The 23,787-nt window shown below is 37.0% G+C and overlaps 2 protein-coding genes across 2 annotated transcripts; both read left to right on the forward strand.

Annotated features, from left to right (window-relative positions):
* The first annotated feature begins 591 nt into the window (after positions 1-591).
* Positions 592-18,111, forward strand: LOC145786181 (potassium voltage-gated channel subfamily KQT member 1-like). The gene is made up of 16 exons (XM_082597825.1): positions 592-804; positions 1,793-1,935; positions 4,003-4,170; positions 4,831-4,921; positions 5,289-5,415; positions 5,636-5,714; positions 6,397-6,467; positions 10,609-10,728; positions 11,447-11,484; positions 11,803-11,913; positions 12,371-12,471; positions 12,604-12,927; positions 13,438-13,513; positions 15,682-15,817; positions 16,663-16,742; positions 17,714-18,111. The coding sequence occupies exons 1-16, from the start codon at positions 592-594 to the stop codon at positions 17,786-17,788; spliced, it is 1,953 nt and encodes a 650-aa protein (XP_082453951.1). The 3' UTR covers positions 17,789-18,111.
* A 1,179-nt stretch (positions 18,112-19,290) lies between these two features.
* Positions 19,291-21,907, forward strand: LOC145786822 (uncharacterized). Its single transcript, XM_082598561.1, has 3 exons — positions 19,291-19,703; positions 20,610-20,780; positions 21,374-21,907. Exons 1-3 carry the CDS (start codon positions 19,333-19,335, stop codon positions 21,606-21,608), a joined length of 777 nt encoding a protein of 258 aa, XP_082454687.1. The 5' UTR covers positions 19,291-19,332; the 3' UTR covers positions 21,609-21,907.
* Positions 21,908-23,787: the final 1,880 nt, after the last annotated feature.

Consider the following 23,787-nt stretch of genomic DNA (forward strand, 5'->3'; position numbering starts at 1 on the left):
TTTCCAACTAACCCATGCGTCTACGCTCTACAACACATCGCAAAACAAGTAGGCTAGGGCTAGGCTACCTCGTATGCCATTAGTTTTAGCAACAATCAGAATGAATGGAAACAAAATACGCTTTCCACCAAGATAATTTTACCATTTATGTGGAGTTTTTTCAAGCAACGTTTTGGCCGTGTGCTTTCACTATTTCCTAACCCTTAGAAAGAATCACAATTACAACTAACCATCCAGCGTCTTTTTAATGTTTGACCACGTTGAAACGATGTATGAAAAACTACTTTTTGTTACATGTGATACTAACCGCCGCGGTATTTTTTGTTACAGGGTTGTGTTTCTTAAAACTACTACTTTGAAAGACTTTGTGTAATCTGCGTTATCCGATGACTGCTGCCTTTGCTCATACAGACTGATGAAACAAGTCTGGCCATTTATAACAGTTGAAACAAATCGAATAACTCGTCAAGCCGAAACCTCAGTCGGATTTAGGCAACGGATGTAAACCGCTGTGGCTGTGAATAGTTGCTGGGACAGACGTTTACAGGATTGTGTGAAGATACAAGATTGATTGGGTGAATATTGCATAAAATGAACGGTTATTTGCCAGAAAATAAATCTGCTATCGAGACTAGTGATTACTTCAAATTAAGCAGCAGTGTGCCGAGGACGTGCTCATCAAAGAAGCAACTCAAAAAAGAAAGAAAAGATTTTGTTGAAAATAAAGATTTAAAAAGAAGTAGCATTAAATTTTCAATTTCGTCCGATTACGACAACTCGGAAATTCCTTTACAAGACCTAGAAGTAAGAAAATGCATTTCTTTTTTATAGATATTCTAATATAATTGATCCTATGTTTATCGACAGTCGAGTGTAGCAAGAACTGACAGCGATAGACACTTGTTTCACCCACTAGGCTGAGCTCATCAGTATCGCACCCACACCACTAATTCGTGTCACAGAGTTCTTAACTGCCAAAAAACGTATGTTTTTAGGAAAGTCTTGATGGCTAGCTCCACCATTATAAAAGGAAACTCAACGGTTTGAAGATAACAACACAGTGACATAGACTCCTAAACATTGTATTGGACTGAAAAAAAGTATTCAATGTAGCAATAATAGGCTATTTGTTAGTTTTTCTTACAATGTTGGAGTAGCCCAGGGGTTCCCAACCTGGGAGCCGTGGTCCCCGAGTGGGCCATGAACCTTTTTTAAGGGGGCCATGGAAAAATTTGAAAAATAATAATTTTTTTAATTTATCGTCCCTAAGTCCACTCCAATACTATATAACAAAAGAAATAAATTAAAATTTAATAAAAATAGGCCTACTACTACATTTTTCCCAAATCTTTATGAAATGGTCTTTAATTCCCGGTTGTTTCAAAAATAATTAAATTTTTTCAAAAGGTTGAATAAAATAGGGGGGCTATTGATTTTTCAAATTTTTCAAAGGGGGCCACGGTGTAAAAAAGGTTGGGAACCCCTAGTGTAGCCTATGCGTTTAAAGGGCAACTTAAGGAGCTTTGACCCTTCTAGGTCCATATTCGTTGAATGCTGAGTGGACTTTCATAAATATAAGCTATCAAGCAATCTTCTTTTCCTTTGCTGGTAGCTTTCCAGCTTCTTTGGTAATGGGCTACCCAACAGCTTCAGCCATAGTCCATGCAGTGAAACATGGCTTTGTAGAAAAATTTTTAACTTTACTATGCACATCGTGGTTTCATTTGCTTATGCATGTTGTGTATCTCCTGCAATTAAATTAGTTGTTATAACAATGATTTGAATTCTTTAGAACAAATCGCTTATTGGCTCAACTTCTTGCCCAATATCAGCTAAAAATCCACCATTTCAAGAAGCGACGTTTCTTCCATCACCTGATCATTTTTATGACATCACAAAGCATGAAGAAGAAGACAGTTTCAGCCAGAAGCAAAGGTATTAGACCACTGAAAGATTAACAAGATGATAGATATTTTTATTCAACTGTTTTAACACATGATATTGATAATTAAAAGACACAACTATCTAAAACAGCACGCTGATGACAGAAATTGTAAAAATCAGATACCCTACTTCAAATCGCACAGTCGCTTTGTTTATATTAGGAGAATGAGTTCCTCTCGTTGTGACGTGGACCGAGGGTTTATCTTTTTACCGCCCCTGGTACCCTGTGAGTTGCGGTCTCTAGTTGTTTCTATTCGCAAAACAAACGTGAATTACCAGGACCGTGAATTACCTGGAGATTGCAACATGAGTCCATTTGGTTGTACAACGATAAGTGTAAGAAAGACATAAATTTTGTAAAATTTAAAACTTTCTGTTTCTGATTTGAAATGAGCACACCTTGCGCTACTTATAAACCATCAAGCGGACATATAAATTATTTATCACTTTTAATTGCGTTTGAGATCTGCAATTTAGCGGGGTTATCGAATAAATAAATAAATTAACGAACAAGCCAAACGAATTTTGAACAAGCTTCCGCCCCTTTCAACAACGATAAATGAAACAACTTTCGTTACTTCACTTGATCGTAGCCTTAGCATAATGTTTAAACGTCAGCAGACAGCTTTTTGATACCAAATATTCAAATTTGCTTTTGTGACGATACCATCAATCCGCGTGATGCAAATTTTCTTGAGAAACTTTTTGAGGTGAAAGTAGAAGTTTTTAAAACTGGAAAAACATCGAGATCAAGACTGGTTTGGGTCTTTTATTTGCGCGTGTCGCACTAAAGGCGAAGTACCAAAAGTAGTAACAACACAACATTTCATCATCTCCACACAGTTTGAAATAAAGCAGACGCCAAAGTAAGTTTTCGATGACTAAGAGTAACAGTGCAGTTAAAAAACATTAGGTCAACAGCGTAAAGGTCCAGGCCTACGACAGCAATCTGCCAAGGCAAACTACAACAGAAGTGATTGCAGCAGTGTTCTACCATGGCTACCTGGGGATCTCTAAGCAGCCATGGTCCCACCTATTCGATAAGGACAGCATGGCTATCACTTCGAGATTTTCCAGCTGTGTTAGACTGAATGTACAAGGCTTTATGCTCATTGTTTATTTAATTGCAAAGACAAGAGTGACATTATCTGCTGATATGATGCAGCAGATGCCTTTGCCTTACAACTGTGGGGAAGACACGTCAATAATAAAAAAAAATATGGACTAAATATCAAGCAATCGTTGAGTAATGTAAAAAGATAACGACAGGAGACGCTATCATTATGACACTATATCTTCTTGGGAGCACAATGTTTAATCAAAAATTTTGGTAGGACTGTTCTTTCAACATGTTGTCAATAATAATTTCATGATTTTGTATCGTATTGAATGTGTAACAGTAGAACAAAAGACAACGCTTTCAATGCATTACCCTTAACATAGATTGGCAAACATGTCAAAACTTGTCACTGAAAATAATTAATCAATTCAGACAAGTGAATGTCAGGCGTACATATAAACATGCATTGCGCGATTTTTACAATGTTAAAACCGTTACCTATTTTATCTTTATGCCATTTAAATGTCATTGCGAACTATTGTTCCTGTAGCCTACCTTAAGATTGAAGTGTACAGTGGTAAATGAATGGCTGTGATCTCGAGACGTAATAAAAAAAACAAAAAATCGGTCAGTTTGCCTCACTTAAAAAACAAAAAGCTCTGAACTTGAATATAAACCAGAAAAAAAAATTCTAAGTTCAATATTTTAAAATGTTTAGAAAGAGAACTTCTTATACCGATAATAATGATCAAAAACACCATTAACTGATTAAAGTTAATCATTATCAGCCTGTACAGATTATAAAAAATGGATATTTTTGTCAAAACAGTAAAACGCAAACAAAAAAATCACCAATCCAGAAATTGCAGAAGATTGAAAGTACAGAATTCTAATCAAAACTCGACCGAGTTTGCAGCCAACCTTTGACGTGAAGGCATAAACATAATTAATTATAATTTTATACCTGATTTTACTTTTACATCAAGTGTTTATTTCAGACGCCAGCATTCCACCTTATCCGCCATAATCGGAGGAAACAAATTAATTTTATTGGAAGAAAATAAAGGTTGTTCTAAAGTCGCAAGGCACAGAAAATGGCAACAGAAAGCCTATAATTTTCTTGAGCGACCCACTGGTATCAAGTGCTATGTCTATCACGTGATTGTGTAAGTAGCCTCATCATAATTGTAAAACTCCAACTTGTTTTACTATAAAAAGTCTTTCATTGACTTTGATAGACGAGCTCCGAGACGACAAAATCCATCGTTTTTGCATTGATTCAACATCTGCTGACGTTGAATATCAATGCAAAAATGATGGACTTTGTCTTCTGGGCTATGATATTCCAAGTTTTGCATATGTCGATACAATCGATACTAGTTGTGGAAATAATATGTATGTGCCTGTAGAGAGGCCACTCTAGCCTTAAGTTGTCGATAGATCTGCTTTGATAGTTCAAAAGACTTACGTTCAAGTTGGAAAAGTGAAAACAAACAGATGTCATCATTAAATGATGTTAATTTTGGTCCCAATCGGAGTTAATCAAAGGGGGCTCTTGGTCCCATGTAACATGACCCTAAAAGTGAACAACAAACCAAAATACTGAGGTCAGAAAGCCTCAGTTTCTTTTTCTTACACCTTAATCCCTCATCCTGATTGTTTGCTTTTATTTTGTTTATTTTTGCATCGTTGGTTTAAAGGCAAGTTGTGCTGCTCTAGTAAAATGTTTTTTCGACGTCTCTGAGTACATCAAAACCAAATTCCAACTGAAATATCTTTTGTAATAAATGATGGATAGTTTGTTTGATTTGTGTTTATTCTTTCAGGTTTTTATTTGTTTTAATTTGCCTGATATTCAGTGTGTTATCAACAATAGAAGAGCACAAGTACGAACAGTTTGAAGCTTTAGTGATCATGGTGAGTGTGCTATTTTTTTTTTAATTTTTCACAAATGTGCAACAATTTGTCAAACAGTTTTGAAACGTAAAAAAAATCACATAACCAAGACGTTGAAAATAAAAGCTCATGTGGCTGACTGAACTGCTTCTTCTTCAGCTTCTTCAAGTTGTTGAACTTGAGTTTTACAAGCTTAACCTGTTTTCGAAGCTTACGATAATATCATTCATTCTTGTAACGGCCATTTCTAACTAAAACACAAGTGCTACTTTCTTGGTAAGGAAATAGGGGATAAAACGTTTGATAGATATAAGTAATATTGCGCCATTATTATAGTCTACAGCCTTAAACTATATGCTGTGGATTAAATTCTTGTTTACGTTTTCAGGAAAGTTCTTTAGTTGCAATATTTAGCATCGAGTATGTTGTGCGCCTCTGGTCGGCGGGTTGCATAAGCAAGTATGGAGGAGTTTGGGGAAGGCTTCAGTTTGCTAAGCAACCCATTTGCGTGATTGGTAAGGATATCGGGATTACCATATTTTATCATTAGCTAGGGCTGTTCAAAACGTTTTTAACGAAATAAAACGAAACGGTTACAACAAAGCAAAAATCTAGTAGGCTACAGTAACGCAGTGGCGGAACCAGGAAAGGAGATCGGGGCTATCATCATAAAGACAATGTGGCTTGGTTGTAGAGGCAGTAATACACTGCTTTCCTTGTTGAAAATTGTTTCAGACCTGGCAGTGGTTTGCGCATCTCTGATCATTCTGTTGGTGGGGTGGGAAGGAAATGTGTTTGCAGCTTCAGCAATCCGGTAAGGTGTAGTCTACTACTATTTACTATTCCACATTGGCAACAGATGTAGTAAAACTGCTTTGTTTTTTTTAATTTGTAATCATTTTCATTGAGTTTGGTTCTTGAAGCTAAAGCTTATCTTTAAATGGTTTAATAATATTGGAAAACGAAATGCTAAAGTGATACCTTTAAATACAATCAGAAATTGATGCCTTAAAAGTGATCTTGAAAGTTACAAGCAAGTAGGTTTACATCTCATTTGATGTAAGTTAATATATATCCTGATACTGAAATGAAAAGCATAACGATTAATCTCATTAGCTCGTTTTATTTTTGACATCAAATGCACAAAAATTTACATCACGAAATATCACTTTGTCTTTCGTTTGTAAGCGCAACTTCTCTGTAGCCACTTTTCATTCAATAAACATTATCCGTTAGTATAAAATTATTAAAATAATGCTCGACAGCTTGTTATAAGAACTGGCATACATCGACACGAATGTGTTTATTTTACAGACAATTGCCAACGCATTTTATCTTCTTCGTGTTTGCGTGTGTTGTCGATGTAAAACACTTTTCCAAAACCTTATGCCAAGTTGTTACTGTATTAACATACACAGACTTTTGAGTAAAATTATTTTTGATTTAAAAGAATAATTCTTGCAATTATTGTAAGCGGTTGCTTTCATTTTCTGCAGAGGAATAAGATTCCTTCAAATCATCCGAATGCTACACGTCGACAGGCAGGGTGGTACTTGGCGATTGTTAGGTATGGAGACATGGACGTTGCTTGAGAACAGTGCATGCATGTAGATGTAGTAACATAGCTAGAAGGGTGTTGTAAACTTCACTCCCCTCCTCTAGAACGTGTGTACTGTGCAGGCGTTTATTGAGACCATTGTTTGCTTTTATTACTATTGATATATTAATATTTGTTTGTTTGTTTGTTTGTTTGTTTGTTTATCTTTATCCTGCATTGCGGGAAAGCGGACTTGAGCGCTATGCATCGGTGTACGCCTTCCGACGTACACCTGACTCACGCTGCAGCCGACGGCAATGTCTGTTTCCGGTTGTCTACTCTACTTATGACTTAAATTTGGTACTACCCATTACTCGAAATCGATCACTGGGTAGAGGCAATTATCGTAAAGTTTCTTGCCCAGAGAAACAACAGCAAGTGCGGGTGGCTGGAGTCGAACATGCAGGCTCTCGACTGCGAGCCCAACGCGCTAACCACTCGGCCACGGCTGTCATTTAATTATATGTTTAATAATAGTGACGTCACATCTGTTTCAGAGTGAAGAGATCGCGCCCCTTTTAGTAGGGTTGGGCAAACAACATTACTTCTTTTACAAGGAGTGTTTTTTATGGCCATTTTTCACGCTGATCACGAATCCGTTAAAATTTTTGACTTAGGATGATGTCTTAGGTTGGTAAAATGCAAAAATTCAAAATGGCCACCAAATTCACGCATTTTTCAGATAAAATTTGATAATTATGTCTTACTAGGTCATGTAATATGTCATTTTTTATGTTTTCAGGGTCACTGATATCGAATATGAGGTCAAAACAGTGATACATAATGACTTTATACAGTTATAGCTAAAACTGTGTATTTTTTATTGAAAAATAGTTACTTTTTAATTTCAGAACCATTTTTGAGTTGATTAACCAACTATATCCTTTGTTTTTGATGTTGTACGTTTTTCGTGTCGTTACCGATAATCAACAGTGATGTCTGAAACTAGTTATACACTTAATACACGAAGTGACTCTGTGAAAACGTTGTATGGGATAGTTTACCATGAGGAACCTGAAATAAAGACGTTGAGTAAATTACCTGATGGAAGATACATCCTCAGTCGCATGTTAAATGTATGCAAAACAAAGAAAGGACAGAAACAACTGACACTAGTAGATAGCAGCAAAATAGTTGCAACTGAACTTTGCAAAGATTGGGTGAAAAAGAATGTGTACCCAAAGCATGAAAACGTGGTATCCAAAAAAATCAAAAACGACTATGAACTTCTGAGAAATTTGTGCAAACAAGATAACAATACAAGGTACAAGAAAACGGATGCGTGGATTAGTAAAGTAATGAGTTTTAATGAGAGAATGACTAAAAACGCATACGATGTTCGAACAAAAAACAGCGACTATCAAGCAAAATTAGAGAAGCAGTTTGGAATAAAAATGACTCCAGAAGATGAAGAATTCTACCGCGATAACTGCTTTGGAAGTTATAAAGCTATTTGTCTATCTACTGTTTTAAGTTCCTGGCGAAAACAAAAGCACCGACAAGATGCACGCCAATTATCAGTTGAGAAGAAAAGAGAAGAAATGATATCTTCTACAATGCGAGAAATGGAGGGTAGGAAGTTGCAGTATGAAGAATCATTGTCTCTGGCTGATGGCGATAATCAATCAATCATGATCAGCGGTGAGCAGAAACAAGATGTGGATTTTTCAATGGATAATCTGAACTTTCGTACGTCTTCATCTTCTTCCATCACTACCCGTTGTAAGAAATCGTCCAGTTTACCTGATACTCTGGACAGTGTCAATGACTTCTACAGTGATCGTTTCCCAAAAGTCAAGGTCAGAGAAAGTCGCAATAAACTCAACGAAAAAATAGTGCGATGTACAGTGCAATGTTTTTCGGATTACAAAGTGAGTGCTGCAGATTTAGCCGGTATAATAGTGCAAAGTGCTAACTTGATATTTGATCAAAACTGGGAGTTGAGCACTGAAGAAAATGAAGAAGGTGATGATGAATCGGAGTCTGAAAGCCAAGAACTAATCTCTTCGCTTCCAAGCGGAAGCTCCGAAGTCGAGACACCTGCACAAAACGACGAAAATGTACTAAAGATTTGACCTTCGTTTTCCCAAGTAGGAGAACTCTCAACAGGTATTTGGAGGATACCTCACATATGAATTTGGAGATGGTCGCTAATATACTTCTAGAGAAAGGAGACAGTGTTGTAACTGTCGGCCTCGATGACACTACGAAAGCGGCCAGCCATCGGTTGTATGATGTAAAGGCCGACCACATTACAATATCGGGACCCAGTCGAGACAGACGTACCATGACTACTGGTTACACAGAGAATCTAAGTCACGCAGGAGCAGATGGCGCCGCAGCATACTAGTACAAGCTTAAATGCCTGGCAGCATTGTCAAATTCAACCGTTGATGAAACCAAGGGTGCCATTGATTTTTGTATGTCCAACAGGGCAGGTGACTGTACCACACTCTTGCAACATCTAGGTATTGAAGCGGAGAAGATGATAAAATGCTGTGCCCATGTAATTTTGGGAATTGACCATGCTTACGATAAGGTTTTTCGTAATATAGAGCAAAAGATTGGTGTTCAGAAGTTGCTACACGTATCTGCTGTTGAGAAAGTATTCACATCTCCCAGCACCAGCGTCCATACTTTGGCACAGATAGCAATCGCCAAATTGTTGTCGCCTAGCCACGCTGCAAATTCAATATCACTTTATAATGATTATAAAAATTGGATGGATTGAAATTGAAAATTTAGGATGCGAATCCGAATTCGCCAAACTTGATAACCATATAACTTTCAGTGGTGGATCGACGACAGCGAGAACTCATTCAAGGAAGAATGCAGTTTCAATGGACAAATTTCTCATGGATTCGTCGCTTACAGATCTCAGTAAAGATGAGAAGTTGAAGAAATGGAAATGGGCAAGGTGCTCAGAAGAAGTTACCCAGGCGAAAAAGCTTGAACAAGACTTTATTGTTAAGTTAAAAACAAGTCAACAACTTGTGCTTCTGAAGAAGCAAGAAGCGAAGAAAATGTCCAAAGTGCTACTGGTACTTGAGTAGTGTAAGAAGCATGGCGGTCCGGCGACTCTAAATACCCTTGACTCTCTTGATAGACTTAATGAATCACAACTGCTCAAGGAAATTGGTTACCTTAGATCGACAGTGGCGCCCGATATACGCCAACAGCGTAGAGTTAAATGTGCCGACGATATAAAAACATTCACGTTTGAGAAGATCAGTGTAGACGAACTGAAAACATCTATCAGAAATGCTATCAAGCCAGAAGACAATGTTTCTGTTGATGTCGATATCTTGCTGAAAAAAGTCCTTCGAAATTCAAAGGACTCTTGTAGAAACAAAGTTGTTGAGATGCTAGTACCCAGATGTTGAAGTGAAAATTAAAGTAGCTTATGGAAATTTATATCTTAATTTTTTCCTTTGAAATTATGGTTCTGCTCACATTTCTGTGCAGATTTTATCGCAATATGTATCTGGAGCGGTCCAGTTGATCTGTACGAGTTTAAAAACATGATTATCCATATCAGTGACCCTGAAAACAGAAGAAATGACATATTACATGACCTAGTAAGACATAATTATCAAATTTTAGCTGAAAAAATGTGTAAATTTGGCGGCCATTTTGAATTTTTGCATTTTACCAACCTAAAACATCATCATAGATCAAAAATTTCAACGGATTCGTGATCAGCGTGAAAAATGGCCATAAAAAACACTCCTTTTAATGGGACAACAGAGAAAAAGTCTATGTGTGCCCAACCCTACTTTTAGCGTTGTTACTGCGTGAGCTACATGCGAAAATATAAATAGGCTTCTTTTTTTTCTGACCAGTGAAAACAATTTTATTTCGATTTGACTTTTCCATGCTTAAAATGCAACAAAGGAATTAAAATACCTAAATAATTTATTTTTTACTGTAAAAAAATGCCGTTTTAGACTTCTTGCCATGATAAATTATTTAGCTGCTCCACTTAAGCACTTAAATTCCACTTAAAGTATTCTTTTGATTTTTAACACTTAGGTCATCAAGCGAAATTGTGGTAACTTCATACCATCATAAATCAATACCAAGAAACAAGCCTCGTCATATATTTTGACAGGTAGTGTAGTATACGTTCACCGTCAAGAATTGATCACAACACTCTACATTGGATTTCTTGCCCTCATATTCTCCTCGTACTTTGTTTTTGTGGCAGAGCAGCCTACAGAGGGAGTGTCAGGTATTAAAAGTGTAAAATTAATTGTGTTTATGTCTTCACGTCAAACGAAGGTCGGCTGCAAACTCGGTCGAATTTTAATTAAAATTCTTCATTGCCAGCGTTTTGCAATTTCTAGTTTGGCAATTTTGCAAGGTTGATGATAATCAAATTTAATCACGTAATGTTTTAATGATCACTGTGATTAGTCAAAAAAATTTTCTTACTAAACCTTATCAGCCTGTATTACTGAGCTAAAAGCCATTTCCTTTTTTTCCAGTTTTATTTTAGTTTAGAGCTTTACTTTTTGAATTAGTCGAACTGACCGAGTTCTTTGAGTTCAAGTCTCAAGTTTATCACTATGGGAACATTATTGTACAAGAAAATACAGTAGTTTTAAAAGAAAACGTATAGGTAGTAGCGTTGACATAGGGTCCAAGAGTATTTTTGACCTTGGGTCCGAGATTATTTTAGGAGCTTGTGACCTTTTCAAGAGGTTTAAGAACTTGAAGAAGCCACTACGTATTTTTTAGATGTAGTGTGTTTTTTGTAAAGGTATTTTGATTTAGGGATCAAAAATCTCATTGGTACCGACCCAAATTATCCACTCAATGGTCCTGCATGCAGGTTTATGAATTCAATAAAAACTACATAAGCGGTGGTTTTTCGTGGTCGCAGCTTTCAGCTTTCAGATACTGGTAATTTTACTTCCTGTTGCTAATTTCAACATTGCTTGTTTCAGAATTTCAGAGCTATGCCGATGCTTTGTGGTGGGGTGTGGTAAGTAGATAGGCATATTTCACTTACAACACTCATCTTGCTTTGCAATTTCTAGTTTGTTGTTGGTTCAATGTTTGTGGCCAAATGAGTCGTTTCATTTAAAAACACACAGTGCATCCGACTGTATTTGTCTATTTTGCTGATAAATTTCAAAATGAAAAAGTCACACAGAGATCTGGAACCATTTGTATCAGATATTATTCCAGTTACATTATTATTACTTTTGCTGTTTAGATTGTAGGCTAGCCTAAGCAAGCTACAGTAAGTCTGTCAGTCAACTTGTAAGTCAGTGAGTCTGCAGCTGTTATTTGTTTATAGGTTACAGTGACGACTATCGGCTACGGTGACTACGTTCCTAAAACTTGGCTGGGAAAAGTGATAGCGTCTTGTTTTTCAATATTTGCGATTTCATTTTTTGCACTTCCCGCAGTGAGTAAAAATATAGTAATATGAGTAAGACAACTTTTGCTGAAGTGACTAAAAAAAATCACTGAATTTTAAATCTAAAAGAAACGCTTACTGCTTTAAACGTTTTTGAAACGAGTATTGATATCAAATACTTGCACCAACGGTCCATTGGTAGACGTCTATAGTAACCAGTGCTTCATGCAACTATCATGGTACCGTAGGTATAAGCAAAAAGAATTAAACTATTATAGTTATTTTAACTTAACTTGTAGCTTTCGCCACATGCATATGAGATTTTATTTCATAAATAAATAACAAATACTCATCAAATAATTCGTTATCTTTGTTACTAGTATTATATTGGTTATACAATTCTATTTATTATTTTGGATATAATTTGAATGACTGTCTAATTCGGAAGCATATTTTTTTCGGCAAAAACTAACGTTCAGGTAAATCAAGTATGTTTTGCTCTCAGGGAATTTTGGGTTCTGGATTTGCCTTGAAAGTTCAACAAAAACAAAGACAAAAGCAATTTAATCGACAAATACCAGCCGCTGCCAAAATCATTCAAGCCAGGTAGCCTAAGTAATATCTTTTTTAGGTTTTGCATAAGAGAATCTGATTTATTATAAAGCTTTTGCTCTGCAAAACAAAAACTTACTTTGTGACTTGCTGGTATGTTTAATTTAGTCAAGTATGCTATTGCAGTTGGCGTCTATTTGCGACAAATGAAGGAACGCACTGTGTAGCAACATGGCGGGTGTATGGATTGCCCAATAACAACATACCCATACCGGGGCAGCAGCTCGACTACTGCAGCAGAAATGAGACTAAGTCTGACATGTCAAGACTGTCGTTCATGCCTTCTGCTAAACAAGTCTCGTTCGCGTCAAGACGAAGTACGCCCAATATGATGCCTAAGATTGGTTCACCTGCACTCAAAGAGGAAAGCATTTCTGACCGGGCGACCTCACCACCAACTTCAACATCACACAGGCTGTCTGCAAAGGGCAATCAAAAACCTCAAGATGGGTAAAAACAAACAACTGTGCAGTTGATTAGGCAAAAGCTCATTTATGCATTTGGCTAAGTAATTTTAAACTAATTGTTGTCGAAACTAATGTTTAAACTTTTAATGAGATGCTATTAATGATATTGAAAACTTTTTATAGCAAAATTGACTTGACCATGAAACAACGTAAACAAGCTAAAATCTGTTTTTTAAGTACCGTAGGCTACAAGCAAGAATCAGCTGTGGATTGAACCTCTGCAGCTCTTTGAGTCAAGAGTGCATCTCCTCACTACACCACATTGTCGATGCTTTTTCAGACTATTTTAAGAGGCTAGAAAGCAACAAATCTTTGGTCTTACCATGCAACGCTTGGGTCGGAGTCACGTTTGTTTCTGCATAAACAATTAAGTACGGTATCGGGTTGTCCATGTACTGTTAGTAGGCTACTTAGTAACAACTGTATCGATAATTTTTTTGTCATTATAGTTTAGTTTAGTTTAGTCAACTCAATTTAATATTATGTTTTGTAGGTTGCCAGACTCCTACAAGAACACTGTACGAGCAGTGCGTAAACTAATTTATTATTTGGCGAAAAAACGCTTTCAGGTAAACCATGGATTGCATTGCTTGACATGTGAACTTACTTACAAGACAGTTTTGCATTCTACTGTAGGCTACTGTATATTGGTAAAAATGTAGCCTATGGCCTATTTCTAATTCTATATTTGCCAAGCTTTCGAAATAAAAAGCTTGTAAATGTTTGTGTGCGATCAGAAGCATACGCAGGGTCGGAATTTGGCCATGCCCACCCCTCTCTTTCACATTTGTTTAAATAACTAGATTTTAAACTAACGATTAGGCTGGTTTTTGGAGAATGGCACTCGAAAACATTCTAATCGAATGATCTGTGTATTGTTGTTGGATGCTTGCGTATCAAGTGAACTGTCAAGAGCCTACCTAACCTCTTGCAAATCATAAAGTTTAACAAGAACGTAGCCTCAATATTGTAAATTGCAAAGACTAACTTTTTAACCTTTCATCGACATATTCAATATTGTCACCAGTCACTATACAAAGCATACGATACTGATAAGAAGTACTACAATGGACAATAAAAAATAAATTCAATCATTACTTTATACAATAAAGCAGTTTCTCCACAAAGTTTGTTATTGTCGGAGACATTTGTACAGACTTTATAGAAAATTAAGCTCCTACATCTTATGACAAAAACGGTTTACGAGGTAATATTTTCATGATATAATGTTGTTGTTTGTTTTTGTTTGTTTGTCGTATCCAGGCTTACACCTGGTAATTGAAGATTTAGATTAAGTGGACGGGAAGGCAAGGAAGCCAATCTTCGTGTCCATCTTCAGGCATGCCTTTAATTGTCCTGCCAAAGACACAGCCACATGCTCTTGAGCGGTGTCGAACCGGCGCCCTTTCGAGTGCCGTTCCAGGGTTTTCACCACTCGGCTATGCAGCAGTTGATTTTAATTCACAAAATGTATATAAAAAAATTAGAGAGTGAATTGTCGCCAATCTCATTCTTGGGGTAAGTTGAATTTGGTAAAGTAGAATAAGTAGTTTGCATATACGGATGTACGCTAGACAGGGCTTCCCAAACTTTTTTGCTCTCGACCCCTTTTAATCTCCTAAAATTTTTCGCGACCCCTTACTATTAAAATGACGAACAATGCGAAATATACACTTGTGACAATTATTGAAAGGCTTAGATCAAACGAAAACCAAAAACAATTTACCGGCACTCTGTTTCGTTTGCTTTTAATTTTTTATTTATTTCTGACCATCACAACGATCAAGCTTATGGGTAGCCTACTGGAAACAAAACAAAAAAGGAAACGCATTTATTCAGTATGGCGGGTGTGACTGCTTTCTGCCACAAAGCAAATCCACTCTTGGCTCAGTGTTTGTTAATGCAGGTCTCAAGGCGGTTTCGATGTTGCTTAGGCTGGAACGGTACACGAAGTGAGAACATTTCAGACAAATCATTTTGAAAATTTGGTTTCCAGATGTTCAATTTTTTGACGAACGCATCAATTTTAGATTTCAATGCAAAATATTGATGTTTTCTCCTCGGAGGAACAAATTAAATTCGTTTAGTTTTTCAAGCAAATCTGACACTTGGCATAATTCCAAAAGTTAGATACGAAAATGGTGGACTAAAAGTGTATTTTATTCTGTTGGAAAAATCACGATTTCAGTTTTCAACGTTAGCTCAATTAGCTAGTCATTTTAAAGCTTTGACTTTTGAAAGCCATCTCACTTCACGATGCAGTAAAAGAGTTTTAACTCCGATTCCATTTCACCTCATAAATTTTCAAAAATACGGGCAGCCTATTGAGTGCGCGACTCTTAATAAAGTTAATAACTGTCACAGCATCTCGCACAAAGGTGTTAATATGCAGTAATTTGTGCGAATTGGTATACTTTCTGCGACCCCTGAAGTTTGTTACGCGACCCCTTGGGGGTCGCGACCCCCAGTTTGGGAAGCCCTGCGCTAGAGGATTAGAGGACCCACGAAACGGGCATGAGTCGTTGTCATAGTAAACCACAAAAACGTTATTTAAATTTTCCATACTTTAAAGCCGAGACCTGTACTCTCGCGCAGAGTAACGTTCCATCTTAAAAGACGAACATCTCCCTAATCCTGACTTAGCTCACACTTTCCTGTGCACTTCTGTTAGTAAGTTATATAGCCTGCATTACTATACACAAGTCAACGGCTCAGTCTTACCGTACATTTCTTACAGGTGATGAGGCGGCCATACGATGTACGAGATGTAGTAGAGCAATATTCACAAGGTCATGCTAATATTACCATGAAAATTAAAGAACTTCAGCGACGATTGGATCAAACTCTTGGGAAACCGACATCTTTCCATGAAAGTAGGCTACGTCACTTTCGCTTGATTGCAGATTCATCGAGCGGCGGTTGACATCATAATAAATATATTTGCAGACAGTTTAAGATTTTTGTAAATTGGTTGTGATTGCCTTTAACTAGTAGTTTGAAGAGGTAAGAAAAATATGTTTTTATGTCTTTCCCAATGCCATACTCGGGAAGCGGAGAATATTCGGAGAGAAGTTTGTTTGAGGAGCACAAAGTAAAACTAACTTACATAAAATATATCAAAACAACATTTTACAATACTGTACAAAATTTTTTTTACTTTTGAACCTTAAAAATTTCAAAGTGTTCTTTTATGAACATCTCGAGTAGGCTATAATATGTGCACAATCACTTGAGATAGAACTTGAAAAGATTTTTTTTTTGTTTTAACAGTTGGATAGTTTTAATGATGGGCCATCCATAACTGTTATTAGAGTAAATGAAATTTATTTTACCAAATATTAGCTCACAGCATAGTGAGGCAAAAAATCTTAAGAAGTACCGTATTGTTTGCTTAGAAAAGCTCTGGTGATTGACCATTCTACTTCAAATGAAGTGTCTGAGGGTACAGTTAATGAAAAAACATTGTTCTGACACAATTCTATTTTTAAATAAAGTGACTACAGGCTACCTGTGTTACCTGTTACAGCCCCCTTGATAAAGTCAGTCGAGCTGACTGACGAAACGTCAGTAATAAAAGCTAGGCATCATCCTTAACATCGCAGGAGGTAACCTAGTAGCCTATAGTCAATAGAAGAACGCAAGTCACTATATATCAAATGCCTGGTGAACAGTTTCACTCTGTTTTTATTCTATTTTTATGTACATTTTTTTTTTCAAGACGAAAACCTGTCATGCCTAGCTCATGATCACCGACAGCGATATACAGTTGGAGGTCGACTGCAAAGACTTGAAAACCTGGTTAGTAGATACACGATAAAGCAGTTCACCAATTAATTACGTTTTAATATAGTTTCGGGAGAGAGTTAGCTTTTTTGTATCAAAGACAGGCTAAACACAACACTACAACAGGATTGAACATTATCACGGTATAGTATAGGCCTACATATATACAAATAACTTAGTTTTAAACAAATGCTTTTAAACAACACGATGAGAAGGCTATTATAGCCAACCTGTCTTGTTTTAAAATGTTTTAAAAATTGTTTTAAAATGATTTGCGGTTACGAAATGTGTAATGCGGTCCGCCCCGATAGCTCAGTTGGTTAGGCGCCTGACTTCGTAAACGAAAAAAAAGCTTCAAGATCAAGCGGCGCTGATTCGACTGTCGGGTGTGCGCTTAAGCAACACATTTCTAGAACTGCTCTCCATTCAGCGGTTACTAGTGGATGGAATAATTCATAGACAACAACGTTTCAACAATCGGAAACTTCACTCTGTCACTCTGTGACTGGGCTGCGTCAGTGATTCAAAGCCGGTAGCCGGCAAGTGTGCGAAACTGCCAGGATTAACCTCTAAAAAAGCTTTCTCCATCCGAGAACAAAGATTTCTCTCAATTAATCAACCCCTTCCCCAGCATCATTTTGAAATGATGCTCGTTAAAGCGTGATGTAAAAATTTGTTTTGTAACAAAATATCTACAAAATTATTGATCGTTTTCACAATGCTTGCGGCCAGATGGGAAATATCAAGGTTTCTGGGGATAAAAAATTGCAATTATGTTAATTTCAAGTGCTAAGAAATTGTTAAGTTATCAGAAATCTAACCCTGCAAGAAAGCCGAGCAGAACTGCTTCGTTTTTTGATTAAATTGCGTAAAAAAGCTAGACGCGAAAAAGCTAATGTGTAACTTATAGAATATACTTATAGCCTAATTAATTGACAAAGTGAAATAGTCTAACACGCAGCTGTAATGACTACATATCAATGCAGACTAAAGCAAATAGCAGAAGACTGGAAGAAATTTGTCAAACCCTGTGTCGCTTAGAAGAACGGTTGTCATCCTGATAAAGAAAGTGCGAGATTGTCCTTTATCATGCAACTGCTGCACTTAGCTGATTCTCATGTTCCAAACCTTTGTCCGAGTATTGCAAGGGTGGACAAGTTTTTATGCAATATTGCTGTATTTTATGATAGTAGGCTAGCAATAACGCATCAATGATGTGATCGAAGCCAAACGTCACATCATTACTACTGTAGCTATATTGTGCAACTTGAAATCTGCTCGTAGGCTGCTGTGCTTCATTATGACTAACGCACAAAACGTTTCATTTACGCATATTGCCCTGTGGTGGATTTTTGTTATTAAAATATAATTCGACTTTTACTATGGTTTGTAAGAGACTTGTGTTTCTAAAAAATAATTGCAACGACGCAAGCTACTTCGATTTTGCGAAATGCAGAATAATTTAGAACATTTGAGTAATGCGCTATCAACACAGAAAAAAATGGACTAGAGTTAATAGAGTCCCCAGGAGTACTTTTGGACCTAAGATATTTTGATGCGCCTGAAAACTTTTGAAGGTTTTTTTCAGAAGTGCCTTGTTGTTTGCAGAGGAAGTCCCGATTTTTGCTTATTACCGGCCAAACTTGTTTTCTCAAGGGCCCCGGATAGAAGCGTTAAATTCAGGTGGTAGGAGTTTATATAAGAAAAAAAAATTTTTTCTTGGTAGCCTATGCTTTCCTATATTGAACTTTGTGGCCTACAAAAAAGTTTTTCACCGCAGTATATTTTACATGGTGTGCATACGAAAGTCATTAACATTGCCAGCGACATTAATAAAGTCAAAGCCACCTTAAAATTTCTTGGATCGTTAGTCAATGTTTCATAACGAGAGGAAATTTTGAAAATTTTTTGGAGCAGCTTTGTCATACACTGAACAGCAAAGAATATATTGTTTGCCTTCAATAAAGGCACAAAGATCGAAAGTCAATTGTACTTTGTGGTAATTTGATCTATCCTATGACATTCAATATATTGTGAGGATCATTTAACTTAGTGTAGCCTACAGCAGTACAAGTGTATTTGAAATTAATGTTTGTTTAGCATGTAAGCTCAGATGAAAGTGTACTTAAAAGTTACTGTCCGTTCCAGAAACCTAATCAATAAACTCCAAACTGTGATTGTTGAATCGTCAACATCGCTTATCAGGTTAAATCTGCTTTAAGCTGCCAAACTTGAGCAGTTGTGAAACTGTTCTGCTGTTGATGTTCAGGAAAGATTCTGATTGTTGAAGACAATATAAGACAGTTATTAGCTATTAGGCTACATCATTTTCACAGATAGCGACTTTTTAATGCTGTGTTGAGGACACATAGGTTATTACCCAATTGGCCTACTAGTAGCTTAACCGTAGGCCTAGTCTAGAAGCAAATTGTTTTTCAAAGCTAGAACAGTTTGAAAAGTGATGCAAACACAAGCTTCAGTCACACTAAAAATTAAAGTGAAAAATAATATACCTATAGCCTTCCTGTAGAATGTTCTTAACATATTATATATGCAGGCCTACTGAACATCATTCAGATTCTAATTATTATAAAAAAATATATATATGATGAAAAAAAGCAATAGGAACATTACATTTAGAGACGAGCTTGAACCGCTTCCAGGAGTGAAGCTCTCTGATGCTGTTCAGTTTCATGGAACAGGAAGTCAAACAACAGGATCGGGAGATCTGCTTCATTTGGATAAGACGACAAAGTCCTGGCGTCGTTGGGTGTATTTCAAAAACAAAAAAATGATACCCGATCTTTGCACAAATATTTACGGCACCAAATTGTTCATCGAAAAAATTGAAAGAGTTTGCCTCGCAATCTCAGAAGGGCATCGTCATGCTGGAGAAGATTATTTTGTTCAAGCTATGAACGAAACTGTTAAGCAACTGTCCAATCCAAGATCAGACAGTGCGGAAGCATTGGACAGGTTGGCAGTGGTTTATGTTTTTAGAAAAAAGTTGTAGGCTGTAGTTTGCAAATATAGCGTTGATAGGCTACTTGCTATTTTCCATCCTCTACCAAGGTGTAGTAACTGTTGCCTAATTCTTGCTGTAATGCCATTATATTAGGAAGGTATCTGTCCCAATCGAAAAAGATCTAGTTTTACAAACAAAAAGCGGGAACGGTTTAATTAAGTTATTATCAGAATACGCAACATTTCTCTATTCAATGAAAAGAATAATTTACAGACAACAGTACTTCAGCAAGTGAAAAAGTCACTTTGTCAACCTCTGTCACCAGACCAGAGTTAGTAGTTCAAGGACTCTGCATGTAGCTTAAATGAAACTACCAAGGTTAAACTTCTGGAAAGGTTTTCTCAGTTCGAAGGTGAAGATTCCTATAACGTCCGCTCCGATAGCTCAGTTGGTTAGCGCGTCACTTCTGGAACGAAGAAGCTTCAAGATTAACGGCGCTGGTTCAACCCTCGGAGTGTGCGCTTGAGCAACGTGTTATGAGGACAGCTCTTCATTCAGCGGCACCTAATGGATGGAATAATTCCCGGCAACAACACTTCAACAATCCGAAACTTCACTCTGTCAATCTCGGCAACCGGCCCTGCGTCAAAAGCCTTTTCGAGTATGCGAAACTACCAGGAATAACCTATCAAGGCTTTGTCAGTCCGAGGATAATGATTCAAAACCAGCCAAACACGTCGGTTATAGCTAAGGGTAACTTGCTATTTGCCAACACCATAAGCCACTGGTTGCTAAGAATTCTCAGTGATGGAAACTCATCACCTTGTCAATTTGTTACATCGTTTGTAGAGCTTGCTTGTTTATACCTTCGTCTTATTTCATTCTAGAGTCATCTATAATCAGTAATTATGTTTCAGGCTGGGTGAGATTTGTTTGAGGGCAAACGAAAGCAGCAAAGCTATCACTTGTTTTGAATATTCTCTGCACATGCGGCGAACGATGTTTGGTGAAAATGGAGTCCATATTAAGATCTTGCAATCTCTAGTCTATTTAGGAAATGCTTGGGCACAATTTGAAAACACTCACAGGTAAGCACTCATGTCTGACAGAAAATGAGGTTGGATTATGTTACTTTTTGAGTGTTTTTGTGTTGCTGTAATCCTATTAAACTTTGTTTGAAGATTCACTTTGTTGTAGCCTACCGTAGACATACAAAACTTAGCAACATTAATGGCTTTAACTTTAGTGTACGATTGTAGTTTTATTGCATTCAATATTTCACTAAATGTAACCTAGTGTTTTAACATTGTCAAGCTATGTAGGCTACAAGAAGTCAACATGACAAAAACTTGTTAACATCAATTGTCATCACATCGGCAACAACGATATAATGATCGCAGCGAAAAACCCTGACAGTCATAATCGCAGGTCAAGTTGCAGATTCAATTGAATATCGCTGATAAGGCACAAAATTGTAACCAGAGCATGTCCATTGTGATGTTCAACATTAGCCACTTTCACCCTAAGACATTTTTATTTGTTGTTGTGCAAGCATTGGCTATTCTTTGTTTGATTTTTAGGTTTGACTTCCAAGCACATGTTGACATTGGTAGGCTATATCTGCAACATAATTAACATTGGGATGAAATGCAGGTTTAATGATATATTTTTATGTTGTTAGAGCAATAATTGTTCTTGAAAAAGCATTGGACGTTGCTAAATCTCTATCCAAGTCCAACACCGACTATGACTGGAACATACAAATAGCGGAGGTTTACCATAACTTGGGAACTTGTTGGGAAAGATTACATGAGCATCACACAGCGATTGATTGTTACAGCAAAGCAGAGAAACTACGCCGTTTGGCGGCAACTCCAGAAGTGTGTTTGAAAAACAACTGCAAGCTAATCTGTTGATAAACTTTTTCATAAACTTGAAATAGATGCATTACTAGTTTTGCCTCAAAATTGCACGTAGTATGTCAGATATTATCTCAAAACTGTTCTCCAAATTATGAAATTTAACATCCACTTCTACGGTTCCATAATTTAACTTTAACCATAGCCCACAGCATTATCTGAAGCTGGACAAACACTTTGAAGTTTGCTATGTGCTGATGGGTTCCGGTAAACGTACGCATTTAGAACAACTCTTAACTTTACATAAATCTAGTGAGCTGATTAGTTACGAGCAATATTAAACTGACAGTTTTATTAACTTAGTTTTGGTGGTCTGCGTTTCCGGTTCAAAGCTTTTAGTCTACAAGCAGCCTGATGCAAAACTAACTTTGTTCTTGACAGAAAATGAAGATTTTAAATTCAAATATTGCAGATACGACAAACTAAACCTTGCCTTGCCATTAGCGTAGGAGAAGAGAGTGCAGGGGGAGGGCGCAGTCGCTCACCCGCTACAAAAACGAACGTTTCAAATTTTGGAAAAGAAAGTCCAGTGGATTAGAGTTAGACAGTTGTAAAAAATCGTAAATGCGGTGTTTTTAAAAATACATTTGCAAAGACAAAATTTGGGCAAATTTTGATCGCATCCCCAAAATGTTTTATTCTCCTACAACTATGCTGAGGATCATTCATGGAAAAGTTGAAACATTGGCTTCAGCCTGAGTCATGAAAGTTAATTTGCATATTTAGCACCTGCTTATTGCTTTGAGTTCTTGAATCGATTTTCCCAAAATGGTAACTCTCAGTTAAGTAGGCCTTAAAAATATACAGTAGTACACTACAAGAAATCAGGGCGGTTGAAGAAACAAGAAGCAAGGACAGTTTGAGCTCGATAGTCCTAACCATGGACTTCTAAATAGTAGAATCTGGACTGGAAACGCAGTGGACAACAGTAGGCCAAACAGTTGGTACAACAGTTGGCCAACAGTGGGCCAACAGCCAAGTAACTAACCCTGTTGGCCCACTGTTGGCCAACTGTTGTACCAACTGTTTGGCCTACTGTTGTCCACTGCGTTTCCAGTCCAGATTCTACTATTTAGAAGTCCATGTCCTAACAATGAGAATGAGATCTTCAGGTCCAAAATCAAGATACAGTACATCTGAGAAAAATGCATTATATGCAAAGAATACGCGGTGGTTTCTTCAATCTTCCGGGCCCCAAACATCATCCCAGGCTCGGGTCTAAAAATACTTTCTGGACCTCCATGTCAACGATACCACAATAAACTCTTCTTCATGTACCGTGCTAGGTTAAAGCTTGGACTCTCTTTGATATTTATGTTTGTTGATAGCGTGTTTTAACTATTCTGTAGGTGTACACTGTGTAATTTTCTATGAAATCTACCATTAAACGCTTGTTATGAGAATGAGAAATAATGATGGCCTGACCTTGTGAAGGGAGCAATCATCCATTACAAAAATCCTTTTCAAAAACGATAGCTGTTTAACAACAACACCCAAAGCATGTAATCGTAAAATTGTTGAAGATGTCAGCACAATGACAGAATAAGAAGCGACGTAAAATCAATGTAAACACGCTTGCAATGGATACCAAACCAATCATGCCAACACAATGTGCTTATGAGAAAATTTATGACTTTACGGTCGATAAATCCACATTAAGCGCAAGCAGCGTTGGCATGTGCAGTATTTGCACTTCAATTGTGAAGCGAGGATTGTTACCAGCAAATTAGGGCTCAGCGATTGTTTATCCCAGGGGTGGGCAAACTTTTTGTACTGAGGGCCACATTTGAAAAAATGTTGCAGCCGGAGGGCCGCACACTCTCGTTACAAAGTAGGAAAATTTACCCGGTGTGTAAATGAGCGCATATTCATATTAAACACAATTTTTGTATTTCACACTCAGTTACGTTTAAAGCTATGCAATCATCATCACAAAAGTTAATGAGACTTGTGCAACTGTTCACAGTTTTTCACAGTCTTCTGGTTTGGTTGTGTCTTTTTAAATTGTACTCCTTCAAAACAGCCACGGACTCACGGCACAACAAGCAAACTGCTTTATTCCCAATTTCGATAAAATAGTATTTAACAGTCCATTCCTTATTGAAAACACGACTTTCATCTTCAATCTTTCGTTTCTTAACAGCACTCATTATTTTAACAGAGTAAAAATATAAAT

This window comes from Aplidium turbinatum, chromosome 17, assembly GCF_918807975.1.
Source record: "Aplidium turbinatum chromosome 17, kaAplTurb1.1, whole genome shotgun sequence".
NCBI classification, from domain to species: Eukaryota; Metazoa; Chordata; class Ascidiacea; order Aplousobranchia; family Polyclinidae; genus Aplidium; species Aplidium turbinatum.